This window comes from Molothrus ater, chromosome 5 (assembly GCF_012460135.2).
Source record: "Molothrus ater isolate BHLD 08-10-18 breed brown headed cowbird chromosome 5, BPBGC_Mater_1.1, whole genome shotgun sequence".
Taxonomy (NCBI): domain Eukaryota; kingdom Metazoa; phylum Chordata; class Aves; order Passeriformes; family Icteridae; genus Molothrus; species Molothrus ater.
The window spans coordinates 42,060,513-42,083,083 of record NC_050482.2 but is presented as its reverse complement, the minus strand read 5'-3'; the positions used below and the strand labels follow the sequence as shown (position 1 = coordinate 42,083,083).

Sequence of the window (22,571 nt, the reverse complement as noted above, 5' to 3'; positions counted from 1 at the left end):
ACGTTTGGTTACATCCTTAGTATTATTTTCATTCTTTTTTAATCTTGTATTCAAGAGAACGCTATCTGAACTGCACTGCCATGGATATTGTTTTCAACAATAAAATGTCCTTAATTTTTCTTTTAAGATTGAGCATCTTAAACATCTTCCTGAAGCTGCAGGGACAGAGCAAAACATCATGAAGGAGCTTCAGCTTTTAAGGTAATGTACTTCTAAACTAACTAAACACCTCAGCCAATGTACATGAAATAAGATCAGGAAATGGTCACTGCAATTTTTAGTTAAATATTTTATGGTTTAAAATGCTCTAATAATAATTAAAAAATTCTATTTTTTTCTATATTCCAGATTAACTAATAATCAATTAGAGAAAGAAAAAGCAGAACTAGTGCATCAGATCAACGCTTATAAGAATGAAAGACACACCTCTACAAGTGAAGGTCTGCAGATGGTAGTAATTTTCAATACCTTAAAACTATTATCTTCTTCTATTTAGGGTCTGAAACTACTTAACATGTGTGCAAAGTGATAATAAATCTACAGAATTATTTGAAGTAGATGAATACTGAAGTAGTGTAAACTCAGGCAGATTAAGGTCTTGGATTTTTGAGTACATGTACAAGCTTTTTAAAGAGAATTTTCAGTAAAAATCTCCATAATAAAATATTTTGAGCAACAGGCTGTAAACTTTGTATGATTTTCCCCAGGTGACTTGTTTGGTGATCTCAATTGGTTTTATTTACCTGTTTCATCTTTCAGGAGATGCAGAATTATTGAAACAAGATTATTTGTGCCAGGGGTTTTCACTACTTAATATTTCATTTAAAAAAATCTTTATTTTTGCAGGACACGATAAAACTGTGGAGGATAAAATTGACAAACTACTGAAAGAAATGGATGATCTCCAGTCACAGCTGGAGGCTTCAGAGCTCGAAAAACAGAAATTAAAGGTGAGCTGCAAGGATCATCCTAGGCAAGATAACAAGCAAAACTATGGTTAGCTAGAAAGAGCTGTTTAATAGCTGAATTAATATTTAATGACAAAGTCAATTTTTAAACATTGTTTACAAAGCCTATTTTGTTTTTATGAAGAGTAGAGTTTTTTGCTTCTAGACAAGATTGTTATTCTCTTATCATATATAATTTTTTGCCCTCAAGAAAAAGGCAAAAAAGGTGTTGTGTAGTATTATCAAAGTTCTGGATAAAGGTGGTACTCCTCATTCTTTTCAATAGGAAGAGACAAAAGAGCTGAGAAGAGAACTAGAAACCTATAATCCTTCCTTTTTCGAAGAACTTGAGGATCTAAAATATAACTACAAAGAAGAAGTTAAAAAAAATGTTATCTTGGAAGAGAGATTGCAGCAGCTTTGTGAAGAGTTTGGCATTCAGGATAGTCCAGGCAATATTTCTGTCGATTAGGGTAGTGTTCAGTATCCTCATCATTGATACAAAAAATAAAATTGTCTGTGTTTATCTTGGAATTATACAAGTCTCTTAAAGTTATGTTAGTTTGCACACACCTAAGAGGGCAGAATTGGATTATTCAACAATTCATTGTCAGTATTTATATACAACAGTCAAAATAGAAGGGAGTTTTACCTCTCCCAGCTCTTGTGCAATAATATATTTTTATTCAGAACAGTTAATTTGAGTAATAAGGCGTCAGGTAAAATTGAAACTTTGGGCTTCTCTTAAAAGTTAATAAGCATTTAAACTGTCAGCATACTAAGTATGCTAAGTCCCAGATCACTAACAATATGTAATTTGCTCTTGTTGTCTTGTGCAACCATAATGTTTAACTCTGAACTCAGGGTGAATGTGCTGGATGTCTTTTCTTACATTCCTGGTTACTTTTACCTCAATGTTAAAAATTCCAAGAACAAAGAACTGAAAATGAAGCTGTAGTATCTCAGCCAAACCACTGGTATTTTTGTACATAATTGATCTTTCATTTTGTTTATTTTATATTGCTAGATGTATACTTTTATAGCAGAGATGAAATAAAACCAACTCAAATGATCATTCAGTCTCACCTTTATTATTTATATACCTTATCTTACTTAATATGCCTGTGATGAAGTTTTGTAATTGAGACAGAGTTGTAAATGGGAATTACTAAGCCAAGTCATGTCTCTCCCTACTTACTAGGCTCTCCAAAATAAAACTATTTTCTATTATTTACTCTTTTTGTCCCAAAATAGTGCAAGTGCCTCTAAGATATAGGTTAACTGGGCTTTTATAATAGTATAATGCTGCAGATGTACAGTTAAGTGATACCAGGAAGTTTTCCCCCTGTAAGAAACAGTTACAACTTCAAAAAAATTGTCAAATTTTAAGACTAATTCTGGTCCCAACTGAAATATGTCTTTTCACTGTTAAGAAGCTTTATGCTAAGTCTCAAATCTACATACAACAGTGTCAAAATAATTACATTTGTAGAAGCATAACCTATGTAACTTTTCCAGTTGATTGCATTCATTAGTAAAGCTTATAGGACCAGCCAGTGGTAGAAAAACATACTTCCTACACTTAATGCTAACAGTTTCCAGGAATGTGTTCAAAAGTCAAGGATTTTTCATAAAATAAACATGCTGGAAGCTAGATCTCTGCTCTGGCTGTCATATCTCTGTTATTTAGTCATTTAGGATAAACTTAAAATGATACAGTAGTACCTGGGCTGTTGCCTAAGCTAGAAGAGTATTCATGAAGAATTCTGTGGTAGACACAAGTAAGAGGAATGCAGAACATACAAAAATTAACTTAAAACAAAAAAATAATTTCAAGCATCAAACTTGATATCTTTGAGTCTGTCAAATTTTTGTCCATCCAACATTGAAAAATGGTGAAACAAACTCTTTGGTTCAAAGTCATAGTCACATTTAGTTCCATTAAAAGAAATTACAACAGGCTGAGAATTCAGGTAAGTCTCTGCAAGTGGCCAAGGTAAACCAAGATGATGGCGATGGAGCTAAAAGAAAAGGAAAGAAGATCAGTTCAGCCATTTTGATAGAGTAGTGCAAAAATTCCCAGCTTGGGAAGTGTGTGGGTGGCTGTGGATTCTAGGATCCTCTGCATCAGGGCACTTAAAATCATTAATAAGTTATCTCTATGACATGAACAACAAAGTACAAAAGGCAAACTAGAACCAAGGTGTCCTCCACAGTTTCAGAAATAATACAAACCTCCTAATTAATCAGAAATCACATTCTTATTAAATAATACTTGTTCTACTGGTCAACATTATGAGAACCTCATTTTTAAATAGAGGAATTAAGCTTTAATGATTTCTATACAGAGAGGCAAGAAAATACGTTCTCAATTACTTTATAAGCATGTTGGGAATGAAAAAGTTCAAGTTATGTTGTTGTTCAGTGGCTTTACTAATTGTACTGTCATCTCGTTTGTTGAAGAACATTCACTAATAAAGAATTTGGAAAAAAAGACAAAAAATGAATACAGTACATCACATTTTATATTCTTACAGTGCTTTCCACATGTCCATCCACATACTTACCTTGATTAAACATCCATCATGGCAGTGCCACACAATTCCTTCAACTTTACCCTCCGTACAGCTTTCAAACCAAGACAGTATGTCATTTTGCTTCAAGGCAGGTGGATTCTTTATTTCAAAAGCTCCATGTGGGACCAGAAGATGTACAGGGTGCTTCTTGCTTCCCAATCCTACATTTAAAGAAACAAATACCTTCCTCCTAGTTAAGAGTGTTTCCTCAGTTTTGTTATTGCAGATATCTTAAAAGCACTCTGTAAAGGTAAACTTCTGTTAGATACTACAATATTGTCCTGCCTTTAACAGAACACTTAATTAAATGTTTAACTACCAAATGCAGCTGTCTCTCCTCACATTTTAATTTATATTTATTAAAACATCCTCCTCCTCTGTATAAAATAAACATGACACAGATTTATACAGTTGTCTGTTTGCCATTGTGGTCACCTCCTCAGTCACCATAAAGCTAGCAGCTAAATCCTCCACGCTTCAGATCATGATCAATGGCACAAACATCTTAGTTCCTGAAAATCTGGCATATCTTCACATGAATACTTAAAACTGGGCTGTTAACCACTGCATTGCCTTTTCCTGTTAACATAAATCTTCATTTAAGAACACAGCTATTAGAACTTTTTGTTGCAATTCTTGTACATACTGAGGAAGTGTGTAGGACTGTTCTTCCCATCCATCCTTGCAAGTTATCCTAACAGCAAAGCACAGAAGTTATAACTCACTTGTGCTCATATGTAATTGGTTTCTCATTATAAGGCCTTTAAATGAAGAAGCCACAACTGAAATTTAGGATAAATTACATTTCCTTAAAAAAAATCCTATTTTATCATCTAAGAATTGCAACTTGTGGGGGCTCCAAAAGCTAACTTTAGGGGCTCCAAAAAATGGCTGAATAAAGTTTTCTACTTCATCAAAAGAGTATGCAAAAAAGTGAAGGCTCCAAGAAACAAACTTAAAAAATTCTACTAGTATTTTAACAGTAATATTTACAACAGTTTTGCCAGTTTTTTGGAAGACAAAAGCAATGCATTTTTACAGTAACTGAGGTTTAATAGACATAACTAGTCCCATGACAACTCAGCTTTCTAAGGTATTTCTGGGTGAGAGGTCCTTGAGCCAGCCCTTTCTCTCCTTTCTAAGAAGGCTGCTACTGGAAAACGCTTAAAAAACTAACACAAAGAAAATGCATTGATTTCACTCAAAAATACCACTTAAGAAAAAAGTATTTAAGAACAGACCATATAAACTTACCATATGGATTTGCATTGATATTAGTTCCAATCAGCTCCAATGTTTGTTCTAAAATTTCTGATAATGGCACGGGACTGATTTCCAGGAGCCCTGGGTCAGCATGGTGTTTCAATACCAGTGCTACTCCAGCCTCATAATTTACAACAGATGAGTGCCAGCAATACTGCTTACTGTTCTTCTCCACAGGCACCCAACCTATGAGAAAACACATTTTACCAAAGTAAATAGTTGAAGTTATTAAATGCATACTAGAAGCTTTTACAGGCATTATAAAAAACCCTACAGCTAACTACAAAGAGTAAAAACTGTTGTATCTTAGAAGAATGCAAATGTGACAATTATGCCTTCAGCTGAAGGCCTGTAAGTTTGTACAGCAAACTGCAATTATTTCCATGTGTCAGAAAAACAAAGCCTTTCTGGATAGTGAATGAATGACATTCCAATTTTATTTTTTCTGAATATGTTAACTACTATTTTTAACTCTGGAATTAGTTCTAATTCACTTCAGAAATTCACACACATCTTTCCCCAGTTTTACCTGTGCTGCATCATAGGTACCTGGCATATGTCCATTTTCATCAGGCAAAGGATTGCCATTAGAGAACTCTATGTCCTTTGCTGGAATCCAGGTATCCGGAACAGGCTTGAAATCCTCTTCAATATTCCAAACAAATTCTAAACATATAAATGCAACACTTTGTTTTTGATAAACTGTTAACCAACTTTGCTTTAGTCGTCTTTCAATGCAATTATCAAAATACAATTGATTTAAACCTTGTTTGTTACAGACAGTAGTCCCAGTTACTTTGTACAAACACCAACATCTGTCACACTCAAGTGGTTTACCATTAGGATAGTTTAAAGATGCATTTAGCCTTTAAGAAGTTTAAAAATTCAAAAATTAGGATTAAAAATTGAGCTACCTATTCCAGTTTAAAGCTCTTCAATGTAAAGGGTGATGTTAAAAAAACTGGAGCAGGATAACTGATTATTTGTTAGCCTAGCTGTTTTTCTAACTGGATACCTCACATTGTCAAAAAGAAGGAAAGAAATCTTCACTAACCTTTGCAATCTTCCAATGAATACAAGAATCGCTTAAACCTTTTTTCACCTTGTTTGGAGGGTTTTCGATCCAACCTTGCCCATAGGTAGGGTTGTCCTAGGAGTTTCCAAAGACAAAACCAGCACTTTACTGAGGTGACCATATCCTGCAGAGTACTGAAACCAGCTACATAACAGGCAAGATAGGAATTCCCATTTGCCACTAGAGAAATTTTATAAGCAAAGCCATCCACTCTAAATTCAAAGTACACTATGTGAATTTCCAAATCTATTTTAGATTCTATGTACAGTCCTGCCTAGTGTAACACAGAGTTTACTCACAACTGCAGGTGAAGGCATGAGCCCCAGTGAGTCAACCTCAAGCCCCAACCTCTCTACTTCTATAAATCTCCCCAAAGAAATGAGACACTATATAATACATGACCCAGTTTGCAAGGAAGACTTACTAACAGGAAGTTTAAAAACTGGAATAGTTCCTGGATGTTGATAGTCACTTAAATCATACTTCACATATTTTAGAGAGTAAATGCTAAAACAACTTTAGAAACACGTTCCAAGTCTATGGTAACTATTACTTTGTGGTGTAATAGTACATTTTGGATTACAAATCTTGTGGTGCAGATGCTTAATGACACCTGAGTTCACAACAGCTGTAATTAAATCCTACAAAAAAAGGGAAAATTAAGTAAAACAAGTTCTAGTCAGCATGAGAAATCTGCAAATGGATCTTCCTTATTACCTTTATACGTTGTTACATAACAGCAGGTTCCATCCACCTTTTCAGTAGGAACTGCATTGTGTACATCTGCCTCTAATGCCTTTCCAGTTATAGTGTCAGTTGCCAAAACTTTAAATGGCTGAAAAGAAGACAAATGGCTATGTTACTGCCTTGCTCTCATAGGGATTCTTGCTCCTTTTTCAGTTGGCCTCTATAAATCCAGCTCTTTAAGTATTACACATTATAGGGCTGATTTCTAATAATTTCTTCAAAACTTGATAGTTTGCAAGGTACTCTAAGACAGAAGAACTAGGGCAATCTGTTTGTAAAGTCTCTCCCTCTTTCCCATTTTTGATTATTATTTAAAGATGATTTTGCTTTCCCCTTTAAACAAGGCATATAAACTACAAGGGTTGCACTCCAACACAGCAACCTTTTGAGATCCACCTTCCTGCATTAAGGTTGCAATAGAAATTCCTCCTGACTAGCTCACCCCAGCTTTCAGTTTGGAGATGAAAGTCAATAGCACCATGTTAGTGCAATACACAGAGTAGGTGTGCTTCTGCAAGGTAGCAAAAGCATCCTGGCATTAAATACTTAGTATCAGCAATGTCAGTTAAACACTTTCGCGCTCTGAAAGAGAAAGAAATACATGACCTGTGGATCTTAAACAAACAGCCAACTAGTACAAATTTGTAGGACTTCTGTACAGCTTCTCTAAGAGTTTCACTGCAAACATGCAGTCAGTGGTGTTTGGATTCAAATATTTTTCTCTATAATTATCATACCTCCCTCTTCTCTCCCCAGTCAACTTTGTCTTTTAATCTGGACTCTCTCTGCTAGCAAAACACAAAGCAAGTCCGTGTCTTGCAGAAGTCTTGAAACAGAATGTGGAGTTCATAAAATGAGAACCTGTGTTACATGACATGACTGTTTCATATTATAAGATGTGTAATCACAACAAATAGCATATATCAAGATAACATTAAAAATTTCAGGGTAGTGACAAAACATTCCCATTGGTTTTACCACCAGTACCACCCCCTTTCTTCCCTACCAGTCATAACCACGTTTAATTCTTGCCTAAACTTTAAAAACACAACAAAACCAAATCAAAGCAACAACAAAAAATATTAAAAAACCCAAGCCAAAATCAGCCAAACAAAAATAGCACATGCCAGTTCCAGATCTATTACCCTGTTAGGTTTTCCTGTGAGAACAATCACCAGTGTAGGAAGGTACCCTTATATTAGCATTATTGAGATGGTTTAACTCTAAGTTGAACAATTACGTTACTGTTGTTTTGGCAACCATTTCAGCTCTTTCATCCAGAAGCCAATCACCAAGGGGAGAAGATCACCCGCAGCTGCATTCCATCCCACTACACAGCTGCTACTAAAATCAGGGAACACAAGCTGGAGGTCTGCAGCTAGACAGGTGAGTGTGCCGCCCCAGTTTGTCCACATCTCACGGCCTCATTTTTCCTCCTACGAGGCTCACAGGCGGCAATGGCAGGACGGTTTCACACAGGCTCCCCGTGCGGCCATGCTGGAGTGGCCTTCACTTAGAAAAAGCAAACACAGCATCAGGGTGAACACCTGTATGCACTTGCCAGGAAAAGCGTGGGGCTGAGCTAGCACAGCTCTCAGACAGGCCTTCCTCTCTGCATTTCAGCGGGAGACCCTACACAAGCCTGTCCCGTGAGGTTCCCTTAACTCTGCAGCCGACCTTCTTGGCCACTCGGCCGTGGCTGGGGGCTCCGGCACGGTCCGTGCTGTTGTGAGCCGCGGCCCAGCGGTTTCCCCTGCTCTCGGGCACAGCCCAGCCCCATCATGCCTGCCCCCCGTCCTCCCGTCCCGGTGCTGCCCCAGCCACCTGTCGCTCCCGCTTGGCCGAGGGCTCGTCCTTCACCTCGGTGACGAACAGACACGGCACCTTGCGCTGCACCGCGCCCCGCCGCCTCATGGCCCCGGCCGGCCGCCCGCGCCCGCCGCCGTGCCTGCGCCTGCCCACCCGCGCTGCGCCACGGGAAATGGAGTCCGGCGCGGCCGGGGCGCTGCTGCCGCTGCGCAGGGCGGGGCCGCCTCCCGTCTAACATCGGGCCCAGCGGCGCCCGGCTCCGCTCGCCCGGCCCGGCACGGCTCGGCCGGGGGCAGCTGCGCTTTGTCCAGCGCCGGCTCCTGCGAGAGTAGACACCTATGGACTCCTGGGTCTATAGGTTCTGCCAGGAACTTACTCCAGCGCGGGCTTCTCATAGGCTCACAGCCCCCCTACCCACCTGCCCTGGCGTGGGGCCCTGCGCAGGCTGCAGCTCCATGTCTGCCGCACCGTGGAACTCCATGGGCTGCAGGGGCACAGCTGCCTCACCATGGCCTTCACCACGGGCTGCAGGAAACACTCTCTGCCCGGCATCTGGAGCACCTTCTCCCCCTTCTTCTTCCCCGACCTTGGTGGCCGAGGGTTCTTTCTCCCACACATATTCTCACTCCTCCCTCTGACTGTTGTTGCCCAGCAGGCTGTGGTATTTTTGTGGTATCAGAGATTTGTTTTTAAGACCACAGTTGCATCAGCAAGAAGTTGGGTATTATTTAACCTTCACTAAATTGGTTTGTTCCACTTCACATTAGAAAAGTACCAGAATGGGCGACTCTTTGAAACGACATGATATTCTATATTTTACTTGGATGCAGTAGAGAGAAAGGAAGGTGTTCAGCCTGGACAGGTCATGTAGCAGCATCATGCTGGTGTCCCAAGCTGGAAGAGCAGTTGGCAACTGTTAAAATGTAACATTCCATCCTGGCTAACAACTGCTCTCAGTTCAGTTCAACAGTTCAGCCACATGGAGAAGGTACCACATGCTTCCTTCAACTATTTTTTGTTTTAGCTACACTATCCACTGAGTTTATTGTCGTCTGAAGGTTTGGCATTTGGAAAAAAACTGTTTTCAGGATAAGATGATTTGCCTGACTGCTGATAGCTTTAATTCAAAGTACTTACATTCCACCTGGTAAAAATCCAGGGATGGTTTTAGGGCTCTTGGTTATTCCATCCATTTTTAAGGGTCAGGGAGTTAGGTGTTAATGCCTGGGAGATGGGCTTTGTGTCTCAGGGAGTGGCCCAATTGTACTGACTACAATCCAAAAGTTTTTGGAGATGCTGCTCTTAGACTTAGCTGTTAATGTCTGGACCTGGGAGAACCCTGCTTCCAAACATTCCAATATTTTCAAGTAGGGCCTTGTTTTCATTTAAAAAATTACTCAGAAACTCATTCTGAAATAACCCCCAACCTGACATTTACAATTTTCAGGTGGGATGCCATTTACATTCAGGACATAAGCCTGAGTTTATGTATTCAGGGTGAATCTTGTGAGCCCTTGCCTCTTTGGAATTACAAGTTTATCATACGTTTGAGACAGATACCTCCGGTTATAAGGAGAAGTGAATTGCATAATCAGACATGGTGCTAAAAACTGCAAACTCTGATAAGAATGAGATGTGGAACAACAATTTTATGTATGACTAACAGGAATGACTCGTGTTGTGAAAGTACTATCTCTGCAATATTGTGCAGACTTTTTAACTGTTGCCACATTGATCAATAGAGGGACAGCTGGAGTATGAGCATATGTATGAGTAAAGAAACAATTAAATAATTAAACAAATCCATGTAGACAATCTGTTGTTCCCATTAGGTTTTTGTTTGTCATCTTTAAAACAGCTGAAGCTGAAAGGTGGTGTGAGCAGTGTAATAGCAGTAGTGCCAACATCAAATGCCAAATGTATTTAGTTTTTGTCAGGAATCTTTCTGGGTTTTGTTTCTTACCACGTGTTTTCCCATTGATTGATGTCCTTTAATAGTGAGACAGTACAAGTGCAAGATTTGCACTTGTACAGCACATTTAATTGGAGATTTATCTGATTTTTCAATGGTACAGAAAAGTAAACTCAGCCACGTCAGTTAAATGACTTAAGAGATTTTTTTTTCCTTCCCACCAGCTCATGAAAAGTCTGCAGTAAACTAAGTAGAGTGTCTTACCCCTATTGTAATCTAGAAACAATTTTACATCACCAAACACCATTGACTTAACTCAGTAACTTTAGAGCTATCTAGACCTTATGACAAAAGTCATAAAAGATAATTTGAAACGTTGTAAACTATGTGGTAAGAATGTGGTCCCACAAAATCTTGATCATACATTTATAGCAGTGTGAACTCTCATATATTCAATCCTCTGTTCACACAGCATGTACTAATCCATTTATTCCATTTTGATTGTTATATTTACAACACCTGAAAACTGTTTTCTCCTGCAGCAAAACTACAGCAAGTTTTCCTGTTTCTGGGAGACAGAGCCCGTAGGCTGTAGGAGGATAAGCTGTGACTTCTTTCACAGAAAACCCCGTAATATAAATGGACTTTATTTGCCACCTAGTAACAGTGAGTAAAAATATTTTCTAAACAATTTGTTCACTTGAGTAATGAAATAGACAAAAATATCCTTCCAGTGCCTATGTAATATATAGTAAGGTCAAGAAATGCACCATGATGAATCAATCAGGTATGATCTGCTAGCCCAGCAAGTTTAAGGGAAAGAAAGGAATTTGAATAAGATTGCCTCATGAATTATTTTAGCTGTCATATTATGAATCTTCATACCTATTAGTGATATAAATGATGAAGTCACATTTAGGTTGCTGAGATCCATGGAATAAAAATATTGCTTAACTTGAATTTCTGATAGATTAAATCTCTCTGGTAATTCAAATGCTTAGTATGCAGGTAATAATTTAAGAGAAATCAAAAGCAATGTGTGTGGTGGGATGAGGAGGGACACCAATATCTGTTGATAGAGCACAACATGTATGGATGAGACACTCCTTGCAGAGATAACATCAGATCACAGAGCTGTTTGTGCAGATGTATTTCCAGTTTGTAGTTTTGAATAAAAATTTGGGGCTTGAACATTGGTTAAATATTACTGAAGTACAGTAATAGTGTATAAAGCAGCACTCTTATTTGTGGAAAACTCCACCATTACAAGTCCAGTTTTTTCCTCATCCATTTCTAAGAGGAGCTCTTAAATACCAGAAATCGTGGTAGACAGTTGGAACCTGGAACAGGGTAATAGTCCAGGGCAAACAACAAAGACAGCTGTCAGAAGCAGGAGTGAGGAGAGCAAGTCACCATGAAACCTGCTGTTCCTGAAATTGCCCCAGGAAAATGTAGCCTGTGGTATCTGGGCATGTGGAGCCTAACTAAGCACACAGGATCAAGGCAAGACCTGGAGTGCTGTTTTTCCAGGTGCCCATTCTGCCTTCAGCACAGCTCCCCCTTACACAGCACACTTTTGGCTGTGGTGCAAGTCAGAGACTGTGCCCAAAAGACACTGTGGGCAAGGGTATTCTGTACCAGAGCAATGTCTGACAATCACAGCTGGAAAACAGACCAAACCCTTTTACTTTTTACTGAAATATGTACAAGTTCAAAGCCTGTGTGTGCCACATTGCAGATACTAAGTGTGCTTTCTTTGTTGTTCTTATACTCAAAAATCTTGTTAAACTAATTTAAGTTTAATTTAGCTTATTCTACATGGGGCTAAAAATAGCCTGTTGTGAACACTGAAAAAGGCTCCGTCAAGTTAGTGTTGTATCTTACACATCTCTTACATGAGGTGCAGCAAATCTTATTTGCAATCATGTTATGAGAATAGGTTTAACATTATATACATGCTGCTCATAGGCAAGCAAGAGATGCACAAGAATAAAAACAACTGGAATAATAGAAAAACACCCACTCTTTCTTTTAGACTGGAAAATATATCAAATTTCACTATTTTTAATATAATGCACAGAATACTGTGGTTGAAAATCAGTCAGCTTGAACAATACCCGTAGACTCACCATCTTTCATAATTTTTCTTTTTAGTCCATTGTATTTCCTGGCTCTTGGAATGTGTTGTCCCAGTACTAAAGCCATTTTGCTAGAAATATTATGTGTGGAGATAAATTCCTTAGCAAATTAATATATAAATTCCTTAGGAAAATTATATATATTCTGATTTTTTTTCTGATTAAGTGTAAATTATTTTTGTGTGCTTTACATTTCTTCACAAAATCTACATTTTGTACCTAGTAATGAGAGTTGAGATTTAGTTTGATATAAAAAAAAGGTCTTCAAATTTAAAATGAGCAATCCTGTGCTTAGCATTGCTAAATTCTTCAAAATGGATGCTGTAGGGATTGCTACAGCATGTTTGCAACTTTTTTAAATAGTGCAGTGATGAAAATGTTCCACATTTCAAAAGTCTGTACTCAGCAGTGCCTGTGTCTGTTCAGAGGACCTGGCACCTGTGTTTTTCATACTTTCTGGAGTTGGAAGGTACTCTCTTGCCAGCGTCTGCACAAGATAATGCCTAATCTTGATAATGTTTTCAGAAGTATGCCTGCTGCTGTCAGTCTGGATGTGAAACTTTAGTTTCCTTCTACCAAATGAAGTTTAATGTTCTTGTCTGCAGATGTCCCATTGAAACAGGATGTCCAAGGAGGCATTCTGCATCCAACCCATCGTCAGGACTCACTCAGAAATCAAGACAATGTTTTAGTACCAATTCATCCTCCACTGATTATAAACCTCAGTGATGAAGAGGATGATGAAGAGGATGATGAAGATGATGATGATGAGGAAGACAGCTGTAAACAGTTTTTTTCTTTTATAAGCAAGTTGTATGGGTTTTGTCAGCTCTTGCAATGTACCTCACAACTGGCTTATTATAATAACCATGAAATTTTTAGGAAAGACTTGTTGAAAAGTTTTTTGAGATAGTTTTCAGCTGATCTTTAAAATGTTGGAACTGGTAGTCACCAGATGTGAGCAGGCAGTATTTTCTAAAGCCTGCAATCCAATTCAAATGGCCATCAAAAACTCTTCAAAATTCTGGGATAAAATGACAAGTTTGGGAGGTATTTGTTTCTGAGAAATAAATTTTTGAACAAGGGCTGTATGTGCTCGTCAGTGAAAGTGAAGTCACAAGTTTTTTACAAAAGATAATTGTGACTTAAGTAATTTTTTCAGCTGATTTACCAAACTCTGTAGGCAGTAATTTTTTTAGAGAAAGTTATTCTTAAATCTAGCAAAGGGAGTTGATGCGGAACTCTCCAGTAGTTGAACTGAATGTTTTTACATTTATATATACATATATGTTAAAACAGTTAAACCATTGACCATATCTCACTTAGAGATAAGAGACTTATAGGGATGGAACAAATGACACATTCCTGGAGAGTGAAAAGTGAAAGAATGACCTACTTTCGGGCATGCATTCAGCAAATTGCTGTGCTGCCCCAACCCAGTTTTCACTTTCCCACTGCCCATCAGGTTGTCTGGTAGACCAGCCTGTTAGTGCCTCCTCACTTGGCCTCAGCCTGAGTATGCCACTTAAACAGTATAGAAAGCAGGGCTTTGCTAATCCTCATAGCCTTAACTGAGAGAGATCCAGAGCACTCACTTCACCAGCTCTGCCAGCAGGCATTACAGAGCTTTGTAACTTTGGGCAGAGGTTTTGTGACAAGCACTCTCTGGTGACACATTGAATCCGATTTCCTTGTGGGAATAAATGAAAGATTATTTTGAAAATTAATATTAAATATATTTTTGAATCCTTTTTAATTAACAAATGTTTGTTTTTAAAAATGTGTTTTAACTGCAATCCCATTGCACATGAAAATACCTAATATTAAGTAATCATTTTTCAGTCCAGAAGCACAGGTTGCAGTCAAAACCTAAAATAACCAATGACAAAAATTAAAGTCATTATCATATTTTATTATTAAGAATTATCGAAGGTCTTTGTATAGTTATCTTGTAATCTTTTACAAATATTTCCTGCAGATGTTTCTAGCTGGATGCCTAAGACTGTTATAGATATTGAAGAGGAAAGAGCAATAAGGGATATATGCTATAAATCTGGTAAATATGAAATTAATCATTCTTTCCTTAAAGCAATGCTTCCAATACAGTAAACTTTAGGGCTTTTTTTTTCCTGTCTTGGGGCATGTGTAGGAGAGTACTATGGGATTCAGAACCCTTACAAACACCAATCAACAAAAACTGTGTCTTCACCGTGGCAAGATGAGTCATTACCCTTGGAAACTACTGAGCAAAACTTGCAGAAAGGCAAGTATTTTGATTTCTTTGGATTGTATTTACCACTTCTAAAACTGCTGTAACAGGAGAAACTATTACATAGTTTGCACTTCCTCCCTGCTTTTTAAATTAGGTGAAAATAAAATATTGCAGAAACATATTTTCATTTGTCAGCAAATTGCACAAACACTTCATTCTTTTTTGCCATATATAGTCACACTTGTGCTGATGACCTGCATCAATTGTGGACGATAAAGGTAGAAATGGGCTATTAACACAATCTTTTCTGACATACACAACATCGATTTTTCATATAATTTCATGATAAAGATTTATGCAGTCTAATTTTAACCATCCTAAGGTTAGGAATGTAGTTTGAATTTCTCATCTAGGCTCTCTGGTGAAAATGAAGAGAGACAGGAATTCCAATGATTCTCCTTTTTATTGAATCACCAGGCAGTGCCAAAGGGTGAGATGAGCCACTTTTCCAGAGATGCTCCTGGACCTCTGCTGGCTCTCTTGGGTGTCTTGATGTCAAAATGTAGTGTTAAATCAAACTTTTCTATTACTAAATTTAGATTAAATGCCTCCTTCAAATGTCTTGTAAAAGAGAAGAACAAAACAGTTACATTTTGTTTTGAATTCTGGACTATCCAACATAATTAGGGTCAAAGGAATACGAATTTATAAACATTTACCTCAATTCTTATTGTTTATCATTTACTGTTCTCTTCTAATTTCTAAATTTGAAATGTTTGTTATTAAAATAGTTTTGATAATTCTTTCTAACAAATACACAGATATATTTAGTGTATAGATGAGGGAATCAGTGACAGATGTGTGAACATACCTTTTAAGAAGTGTCTTTATTTAGTGTCATCTATCATTAGATGCATTAATAGAAAAAGATTGATTTGCTTCTCTAAAACAATTTTTCAATTGAGTTCTCTGAGGCTTCAGGTACTATGATGACATGCATTCTGGAAATGCCATAAATTCCATTAGATAGGATTAATAAATATAATTCATGGGTAGAGAAAAGCTCATCAATAAACAGGTAATTTATAGCTAGGTCTTTACTTTGGAGCCATAGTCTTCTTTAGTCTATGAGTTATTTTATAGAGCATAAAAGATAGACATCAGTTACACTAGACAGGATTCAAATAATTAATAAAAGAGAAAGAAGGTTATGAAATGAGAGGTTAAGAGAAATTGCACTAAACTAATCAATGGCTTATAGGGGTAGGAGGAAGAGAATGTCAGTGCCATTACCTGTGCTTACACACAGCTAAACATTCTTTCTGTTACCTTTCCAGGTGATGGTAACACGATTCCTACCAGATTTAATAATACAAGAAAAGAAAAGGAGAGTTCAGAAAGAAGATTATCAATAGAGAGTATTCCCAGAACAGACCATAAATCCTTTGACAGTGGAGGTAATATACTGTAGCATCAGCTTCTCATTGCTGAATGTCATGTGATAAATAAAATAACTAAATATGCACACATTAAACTTCCATATTTTGCATTTGAGTTATTATATGTTCTTTATGTTCTAGACACTCTTTCTCATGCTGAATCATTAATTATAACAATAAATCATAAACATTGTTTACAATTATATATTATGCTTATTTTAGGACTGCAGTGGAAAAAATCCTTTATGCAGATTACAGTAGATTTTGGGAAAGAAAGGGTTCTGTGGAGTTATGAAAAAGCAGGCATAGAGATACAGACAAAGTGGTTAGATCCTGGTGCTAGTAACACCAAGGACATGTGTTTGATCCCTGTATGGGCCATTCATTTAAGAGATGGCTTAGGTGATCCTTGAGTCCCTTCCCACTGAGAATATTCTGTGACTGTGATTCTGTGACTGTCTGAAGTCTAAATGCTTTCAGAAACTTACTTTTGTGAGACTATCCATAGTTAAGATGAAAAAGCTTTGTATTTTTCAGTTACAGAAAAATAACAAAGCTGTAATTCTGCAACTTGTGTAACAGGATCCGATCCCTCTGCATAAACATGGTTGACCTTAATGAAGACACACTGTTTTGACCAGTTGAGTTCAGTATTGAATCATGTTAATAGAGTTGAAGAATGCCACATTCTCCTTGAATTTGCTTAATACTTAGTGATGTTCAATCCTTTTTTCATAAATATTTATTAATGATAAAAATTGTAGTATTCTTTTTTCCCCCTTAGTTTGTCAATACAAAATAGTGCAATACCATGCTAGGGCTGTTTCCTCTAGCTTGAAGCAAACTGGTGTGTGTCTTCTAGCTCCAGAACTATTGCACAGTAGAAATGAATCTTACATTCTACATCTTTTCCTGTCACCTTTATGTAGAAAAGTATCTTTCTTTTTGGATATTCTTTATGTCTGTATAAACAGTTAACACTGAGCCACAATTCAATAATTGAATCTCTGTTCACAATTATATGTATTTAAAGCTTTTAACAGACTATTTAACAGCTCTGCTTACCAGATTATTTTCTCTAATTTTTGTGGGCCTTTTTAAATCAGCTATTTGGTTTCTATTCACTTCAGCTAAAAACATGCCATTTAAATAGCAGACCCTTTCTCAGGGTGCTCTCAAGTATAGATAACTATGAAACTCCTTTCCTGCAGGAGGTGGTGGTTCTGTGATACAGAGGAGCACATTTGTTGATGGAAATGGACTTGAGGCACTACCTAGGGAAAAAGAACCAATTACATCAAAGTATTCCAATGTGAAAGGTACTTCATTCCTATATATTTGCAAATTTTTAGATTAGATTAATTTTGTTCCTCTGCAAGTGTGTTGAACATTATACATTTTGTGTAAAACCAATCAGAAGTGAAATTTCCATTAACAGTGTGAATTCTTTCACTGCAAGATGACAGCAGTTGTTGTATGTTATGGTTTAATTCTGCTTCTTTCAGCCAGTTTGCATACTCTGATGGATTCTTTTATGAGTCCCTGAGTTACTAAAATCTTTGATGCACACGTTAGATCATGGGGAATGCTGTGCACTTTCCACTTTGGACAAGTAAAACAGATTTGATTGTAGGTAGTATCTCAAGGAACACAGGACTTAATCAAACCAGTAAAAATATAGTTAAGGAAAGAACATAACACTTGTGATAGAGTATGTTTATCAAAAACTAGTCATGTAAGCAAATTAAAATACCTACACTAAAGTACCTTAATGATAAGTTTCATCCTTTTCACAGGAGAGTTCCAGAGTATATTTGTCAATTTACAAAATATTATTGTGAGTAGATTGTTATCCAGTCATTTCTTTGCAGTTTTAGAATAAAAGAAAAAGAAAGGACAGATTTTGGTCTTTGAACTACCCCATAAACTGAAGCAGAAGTAGAGCATTCCTGCCTCATTTTGGCCTGAAATGGCAGGAACCAAAAGTGCTTATTTACATTAGCTGGAAAAAAGGGAGAACAAAGCCCCATCTTCCCAAAGAGTAGCAGGGCCAGAAGAGTCCTGTGGCTACTTTGCAATGCAACTTTCCCTGTGAAGTTCAGTTTGTAGTTTGAAGTGGGCTTACCTATGCAACCTGTGCTGTTGCAAATTTACCTCCATCATTTGTAGTATTTTGTTATGTTCCTGCACTGCACATGTCCAGGGTGTATCCAGATGCTACAGGCTGAAGTCATTCATGGTTCAGCCTGGTATCCTTTGAAGTGCATGGGTTGTCCTCCATGGGCTCAGCCATGGATGTTCTAGAGGTCCACACCTATGCAGTGTAGAGAAAGGATGATCTGATTTTGCATTTAGAGTTAATTTTTAAGTTGGTCTTTAAGATTTCTTCTGCTAGAGGAAATATAGACACTGTTGCTTTCCTTCTGGGGAATGACATTTTTAGTATAATTAACATGTGAAACCATGTTCCATCCAAAGGGACCTATTATCAATTAGGAGATTATAAAATAAAAATACCACAGTATTTTCGGCTATGAACATTTTTTGTGCTTTCTAAAAAGTGAATACATGTTATTTTAATCCCTCAGAAACAAACAACACTGAACTGGTAAAGAACCACCACTTTAAGGAAGTAAAGGAAAATAAAAGGATTTCTGAGGAGCGAAGAAATTCAGCTAATGCAGTAACTGGCAAAGGTATTTTGAAAAAATCATCAGCTTATTAATTTCTATTTACTAAACTGTGAGATGTTTTAGCACTATCTAGTAAATTTCTGTTCTTAGTGTCAAATATGGGCAGCCTTGGATTGGTCTATCTACAAAGAGCATTTTTTTAATCTTGCTTGGTCTCCAGTTGCATGCACTCTGTGAAATTTTGAATAATAGGACAACCATTTTGGTTGTATTTTCACTTTTAGGAATTCATACTCCAGACCCCAAAGGAAAACCAGGTTATCAACAAAGGGGTCAAAGTAAGGAGGATGACACTGCTTCTTCCAGTCCATATGGGAGAGACACTGGAAGATACACTCATTTAAATTCTCCAGAACCTCGACGATCAGCTTATGTCGTCTACCGGACTGTCACTCAAAAACCAAAATTCAGTGGACCTACAGGTGGGTTCCTTCGTGCACAGAATTCTTAAAAGGCCTGTCTATATTGTGCTGCTCTCAATTGGGTCCCTGCAGCTGAATAATAAGTTATTTATGCTTAAATACAGGCATGAGTAAATTTGATCAAGCATAATTTTCACAAGTTGATTTTAGCCATGTCCATAGACAGAAACGAAAAGATTTATAAAGCTTTACAGTTTGTCAGACAGAATGTTCACGAAAAATAATTGAGCCATCTCTACAGTAGGAATTCATGGATGCAATGAAGTGGTGATGTGCACAAATATAGTGATCCCCACTTCATACAGCATGTCTTCTGTGATTTATTCTCTTCAAATATTTAATAAACCTTGAAAAATCCACCTTTAAGCTCTTATTTTATTCTAACTACTTACAGTAGAAGTATGTTTCGCAGTAGAATTTCAGTCGTGTCTCGAGAAATGTTTCTTGTTCAACCTTATTTTTCCCAGTAGGAAATATGCTGCTTGCTTTGCAGCATATATTTCCATAACTGGGATTTCACTGGAGATTTCATGATTATGAATTTGTATTTACTTTCATTATTTAGGATTATTTTTTGTCTTGAATAAACACGGGTTTTGGTCATATTCACAATTCTGTTATCAATTTAAATGCAGTGTAAATCTTTGTGTTTAACATTAGTATTATTTTTTTCACATTAATTATGTCGGACAGAGGACTGAATCTATTCTTTCTACTGCTCATAAAGGATGGTACTTTCCTTCATCTTACTCTACTGTCTTCTTGATGGTACATGCTATGTCATTAATTTGACAAGAAGCCTACAGGTGGGATTCTGAGTCTTGCATCTTTCTTTCTGACAATCTGCTTCAGATTTATTACACCTTTCACTTTATTTTAATCTTGCTAATATATATATAGCCTCACCCAATCTAGTACATCATTTGGGCTTAATTTGAATTTTCAGTTTCTCTGTTCATGGTTTCTGTGGCTTATTTGTTTTTCTATTTGTCACTTTGTCAACAGATTTTGTGGTAAATTATTTAAATAATCAGAAATCAAAAAAGTGATTTCGTCTTGGCAGTTTCAGTCATCTCTCTTAAGCTGGGTTCATTCTCCATTTTGAGGTGCCTCCCTGTCATAATTTCTAATAACAAGGACCTCCTTCAGACAGAGTAATGCCTACTTTAAAGTGAATAAACCGAAACAAATTCCAACATTGGTGCTTTGTTTTGAGGACAAATAGTTGTGTCTTTTTTTCTTTGAATGTTTGCTTTCGTTAAATGTGAACAAGGTGGTATAGAGATTATGTAGAAAGAACATTCTTTATGTGAAGAATGCATTTTATTAAATTTCCAGGTTAAAAAATGATGGAACATTTTTGAAAAAATGGGAATCAGCATTTTTCTTTAAAAACAATCATTTATATTTTTGTTGCCTTTCTTTTCAGCAGTACCTGAGTCCTATGGTCAGAAAGGCTCCAAACAAAAGAATCAGCCTGACACCAATAGGAGATTTTGGACACAAACAGGAAACTATGGTAACATTTACACATTGTGCATAAACAGAAAATTGTAGGATTTTTACAAAATTATAATTTTAATTACTTGCATTAAAAGAAGGATATTAATAATATTAATTTTTAATCGATTTTTTTAGAAAATGGTTTGTGATTAGGCAGCATATTCTGAGGCACAATTGAATGTCTAGCAAAAAGCCATAATATAGCCTTCTGTATATATATATTCTGTATATATATCCCTTTCACAAGCAGGGATAAAACAGAAGCTGTGGATGTCTTTGGGAAGGTCTTTAGCCCAGGAACATTCCCTTGGTTAAAACCAAGGATGTTCATAGCAAAATCTCCTTGTTTGGAAGATCACATGATCCTCATGGAAATGCTACAATGTTGCAAATTATCTTTAGAGTTCTAGAGAGCCTGCCTTTAGTACTAGCTTGTGTTTCAGAGGCAATATCTGACTGATCTGCTACATTCATTGAAACTTCAGTCAATGCATTATTTAATTCACATATCAGACTAAGGGACTCTTTCTTGAAATTGTGGCTGAAATTAGGAAACAATGTGTATGTTTTTCCTACAGGCAAATATACTTCAGGATCTTCTAATTCACCAGCTTGGAGGAAAAGAAATCCACAAGCAAAACCATTCTCTAAATTTAAAATAACTACTCAGGTAACTGATAGAAATGGTTACAATTCAGCCTTTTTAGGAGAAATGGCACGTCTCTGCCCACCTAGAAAATGTAAAACTGCTTGTAAAACTTCCTCATTCAAAACTTGCAAGATTCTGATCAATGTTGAGTAGCTGAAAGAGCAGTTAATAGTTTTGTTTACAGTCATGTACCTTTGCCTGAATGACTAATCTGTGATTTCTATTTCTTTTACCAATAACACTTAAATGAAAGCAGAGTGCATACGCTAAAATAAAGTGCTACAAAAGGCAAGTGTTGGATTCTATCACCAGACAAACAGTAGAGACCATATAAGTTTGATCTGTTTCTCTGCTGGATTGTTTGTGAAGCTTCAGCTGAACTGCAATAACTAGCTGAAGTCTGAAGCCATGAAAGGACTCAGGCTACAAATGTTTGCAAGATACCCTAAAGACCATTCATACATTTTACAGCTGAGATTAGCATGTCTATCTCATGTTTAATTTTACTTCTTAAAATGTTTCTGAAGGAGCATGTAGTTTTACTGTAAGAAATTATGCACAGAATTTTGTGTATATCTGTTTTGACAGCAGAGTAAAGAAGACATGGAAGTGAATAAAAAAGGAGAAAAAGAAACATCTAAAGGGAAATAAGGAAATTATCAACTTGGATGTGATAGACGATGAAGAAAGATGAAGAAACTGCAAATTCCAAAAAGAAGGTGCAGGAAGGAAGCACACTATAGTGTTTCAAAACTGGTTAAAAATTCTTAAAAGTATGCTCTGCATGGTGACATATAAAGATCTATATCCACTGTGTTTAATCTACTATAAAATTTTGGCACTTGAAGTTATTTTTACAGACTACGGCTCTACACCATAGACTGATAGTTCATAGAGAAAAAAATCCTTAAGCAGATCCTTCCTCTATTTTATTTGATAGATTTTTAAGGCATAATTCCTAATATGAATAAATACTATTAGTTATACTTAGCAGTTTCAGAGGACTTTTAATGTAAACAGCAATAGTGTAATGCATTCTAGAATGTGGTTTCCTGGTACAAAAGCCAGATTCCTACATGGTTTATCTGCTTTGTCACATGTTTGGGGACTCACTCTGAATTTGATCTTGAGATTTTGCAATTTTAACGGAGGAGCAGTTCATAATGTGTTATGAACTAAAGAAATT

The 22,571-nt window shown here is 36.7% G+C and overlaps 3 protein-coding genes across 3 annotated transcripts in view; 2 read left to right on the top strand and 1 right to left on the bottom strand.

Annotated features, from left to right (window-relative positions):
- Window positions 1–2,022, top strand: part of CEP290 (centrosomal protein 290) — a 44,809-nt gene extending 42,787 nt beyond the window's left edge. The window contains exons 50-53 of the mRNA XM_036400727.2: window positions 128–201; window positions 349–440; window positions 847–950; window positions 1,234–2,022. Of these exons, the coding sequence (XP_036256620.1) occupies window positions 128–201; window positions 349–440; window positions 847–950; window positions 1,234–1,419 (456 nt within the window). The 3' untranslated portion in view covers window positions 1,420–2,022. The remainder of the gene's footprint in view (window positions 1–127; window positions 202–348; window positions 441–846; window positions 951–1,233) is intronic.
- On the bottom strand, window positions 2,017–8,550 carry RLIG1 (RNA 5'-phosphate and 3'-OH ligase 1). Its single transcript, XM_036400733.2, has 7 exons — window positions 8,433–8,550; window positions 6,579–6,696; window positions 5,841–5,936; window positions 5,336–5,452; window positions 4,778–4,972; window positions 3,515–3,684; window positions 2,017–2,968 (listed from the first exon to the last, which is right to left on the bottom strand). The coding sequence occupies exons 1-7, from the start codon at window positions 8,520–8,522 to the stop codon at window positions 2,780–2,782; spliced, it is 975 nt and encodes a 324-aa protein (XP_036256626.1). The 5' UTR covers window positions 8,523–8,550; the 3' UTR covers window positions 2,017–2,779.
- An 846-nt stretch (window positions 8,551–9,396) lies between these two features.
- On the top strand, window positions 9,397–22,036 carry C5H12orf50 (chromosome 5 C12orf50 homolog). The gene is made up of 11 exons (XM_054514913.1): window positions 9,397–9,405; window positions 10,872–10,995; window positions 13,073–13,249; window positions 14,446–14,523; window positions 14,617–14,730; window positions 16,017–16,136; window positions 18,707–18,814; window positions 19,036–19,233; window positions 20,663–20,752; window positions 21,315–21,406; window positions 21,974–22,036. The coding sequence occupies exons 1-11, from the start codon at window positions 9,397–9,399 to the stop codon at window positions 22,034–22,036; spliced, it is 1,173 nt and encodes a 390-aa protein (XP_054370888.1).
- Window positions 22,037–22,571: the final 535 nt, after the last annotated feature.

Coding starts and splice junctions, on each gene's coding strand:
- C5H12orf50 (XM_054514913.1), top strand. Junction 13,250..14,445: donor TGATGATGAGGAAGACAGCT/GTAAACAGTTTT, acceptor TATTTCCTGCAG/ATGTTTCTAGCTGGATGCCT. Junction 14,524..14,616: donor GGATATATGCTATAAATCTG/GTAAATATGAAA, acceptor GGGCATGTGTAG/GAGAGTACTATGGGATTCAG.
- RLIG1 (XM_036400733.2), bottom strand. CDS start 8,522: ATGAGGCGGCGGGGCGCGGTGCAGCGCAAGGTGCCGTGTCTGTTCGTC. Junction 6,697..8,432: donor CGGCCAAGCGGGAGCGACAG/GTGGCTGGGGCA, acceptor TCTTCTTTTCAG/CCATTTAAAGTTTTGGCAAC. Junction 2,969..3,514: donor ATGATGGATGTTTAATCAAG/GTAAGTATGTGG, acceptor CTTTTCTTTTAG/CTCCATCGCCATCATCTTGG.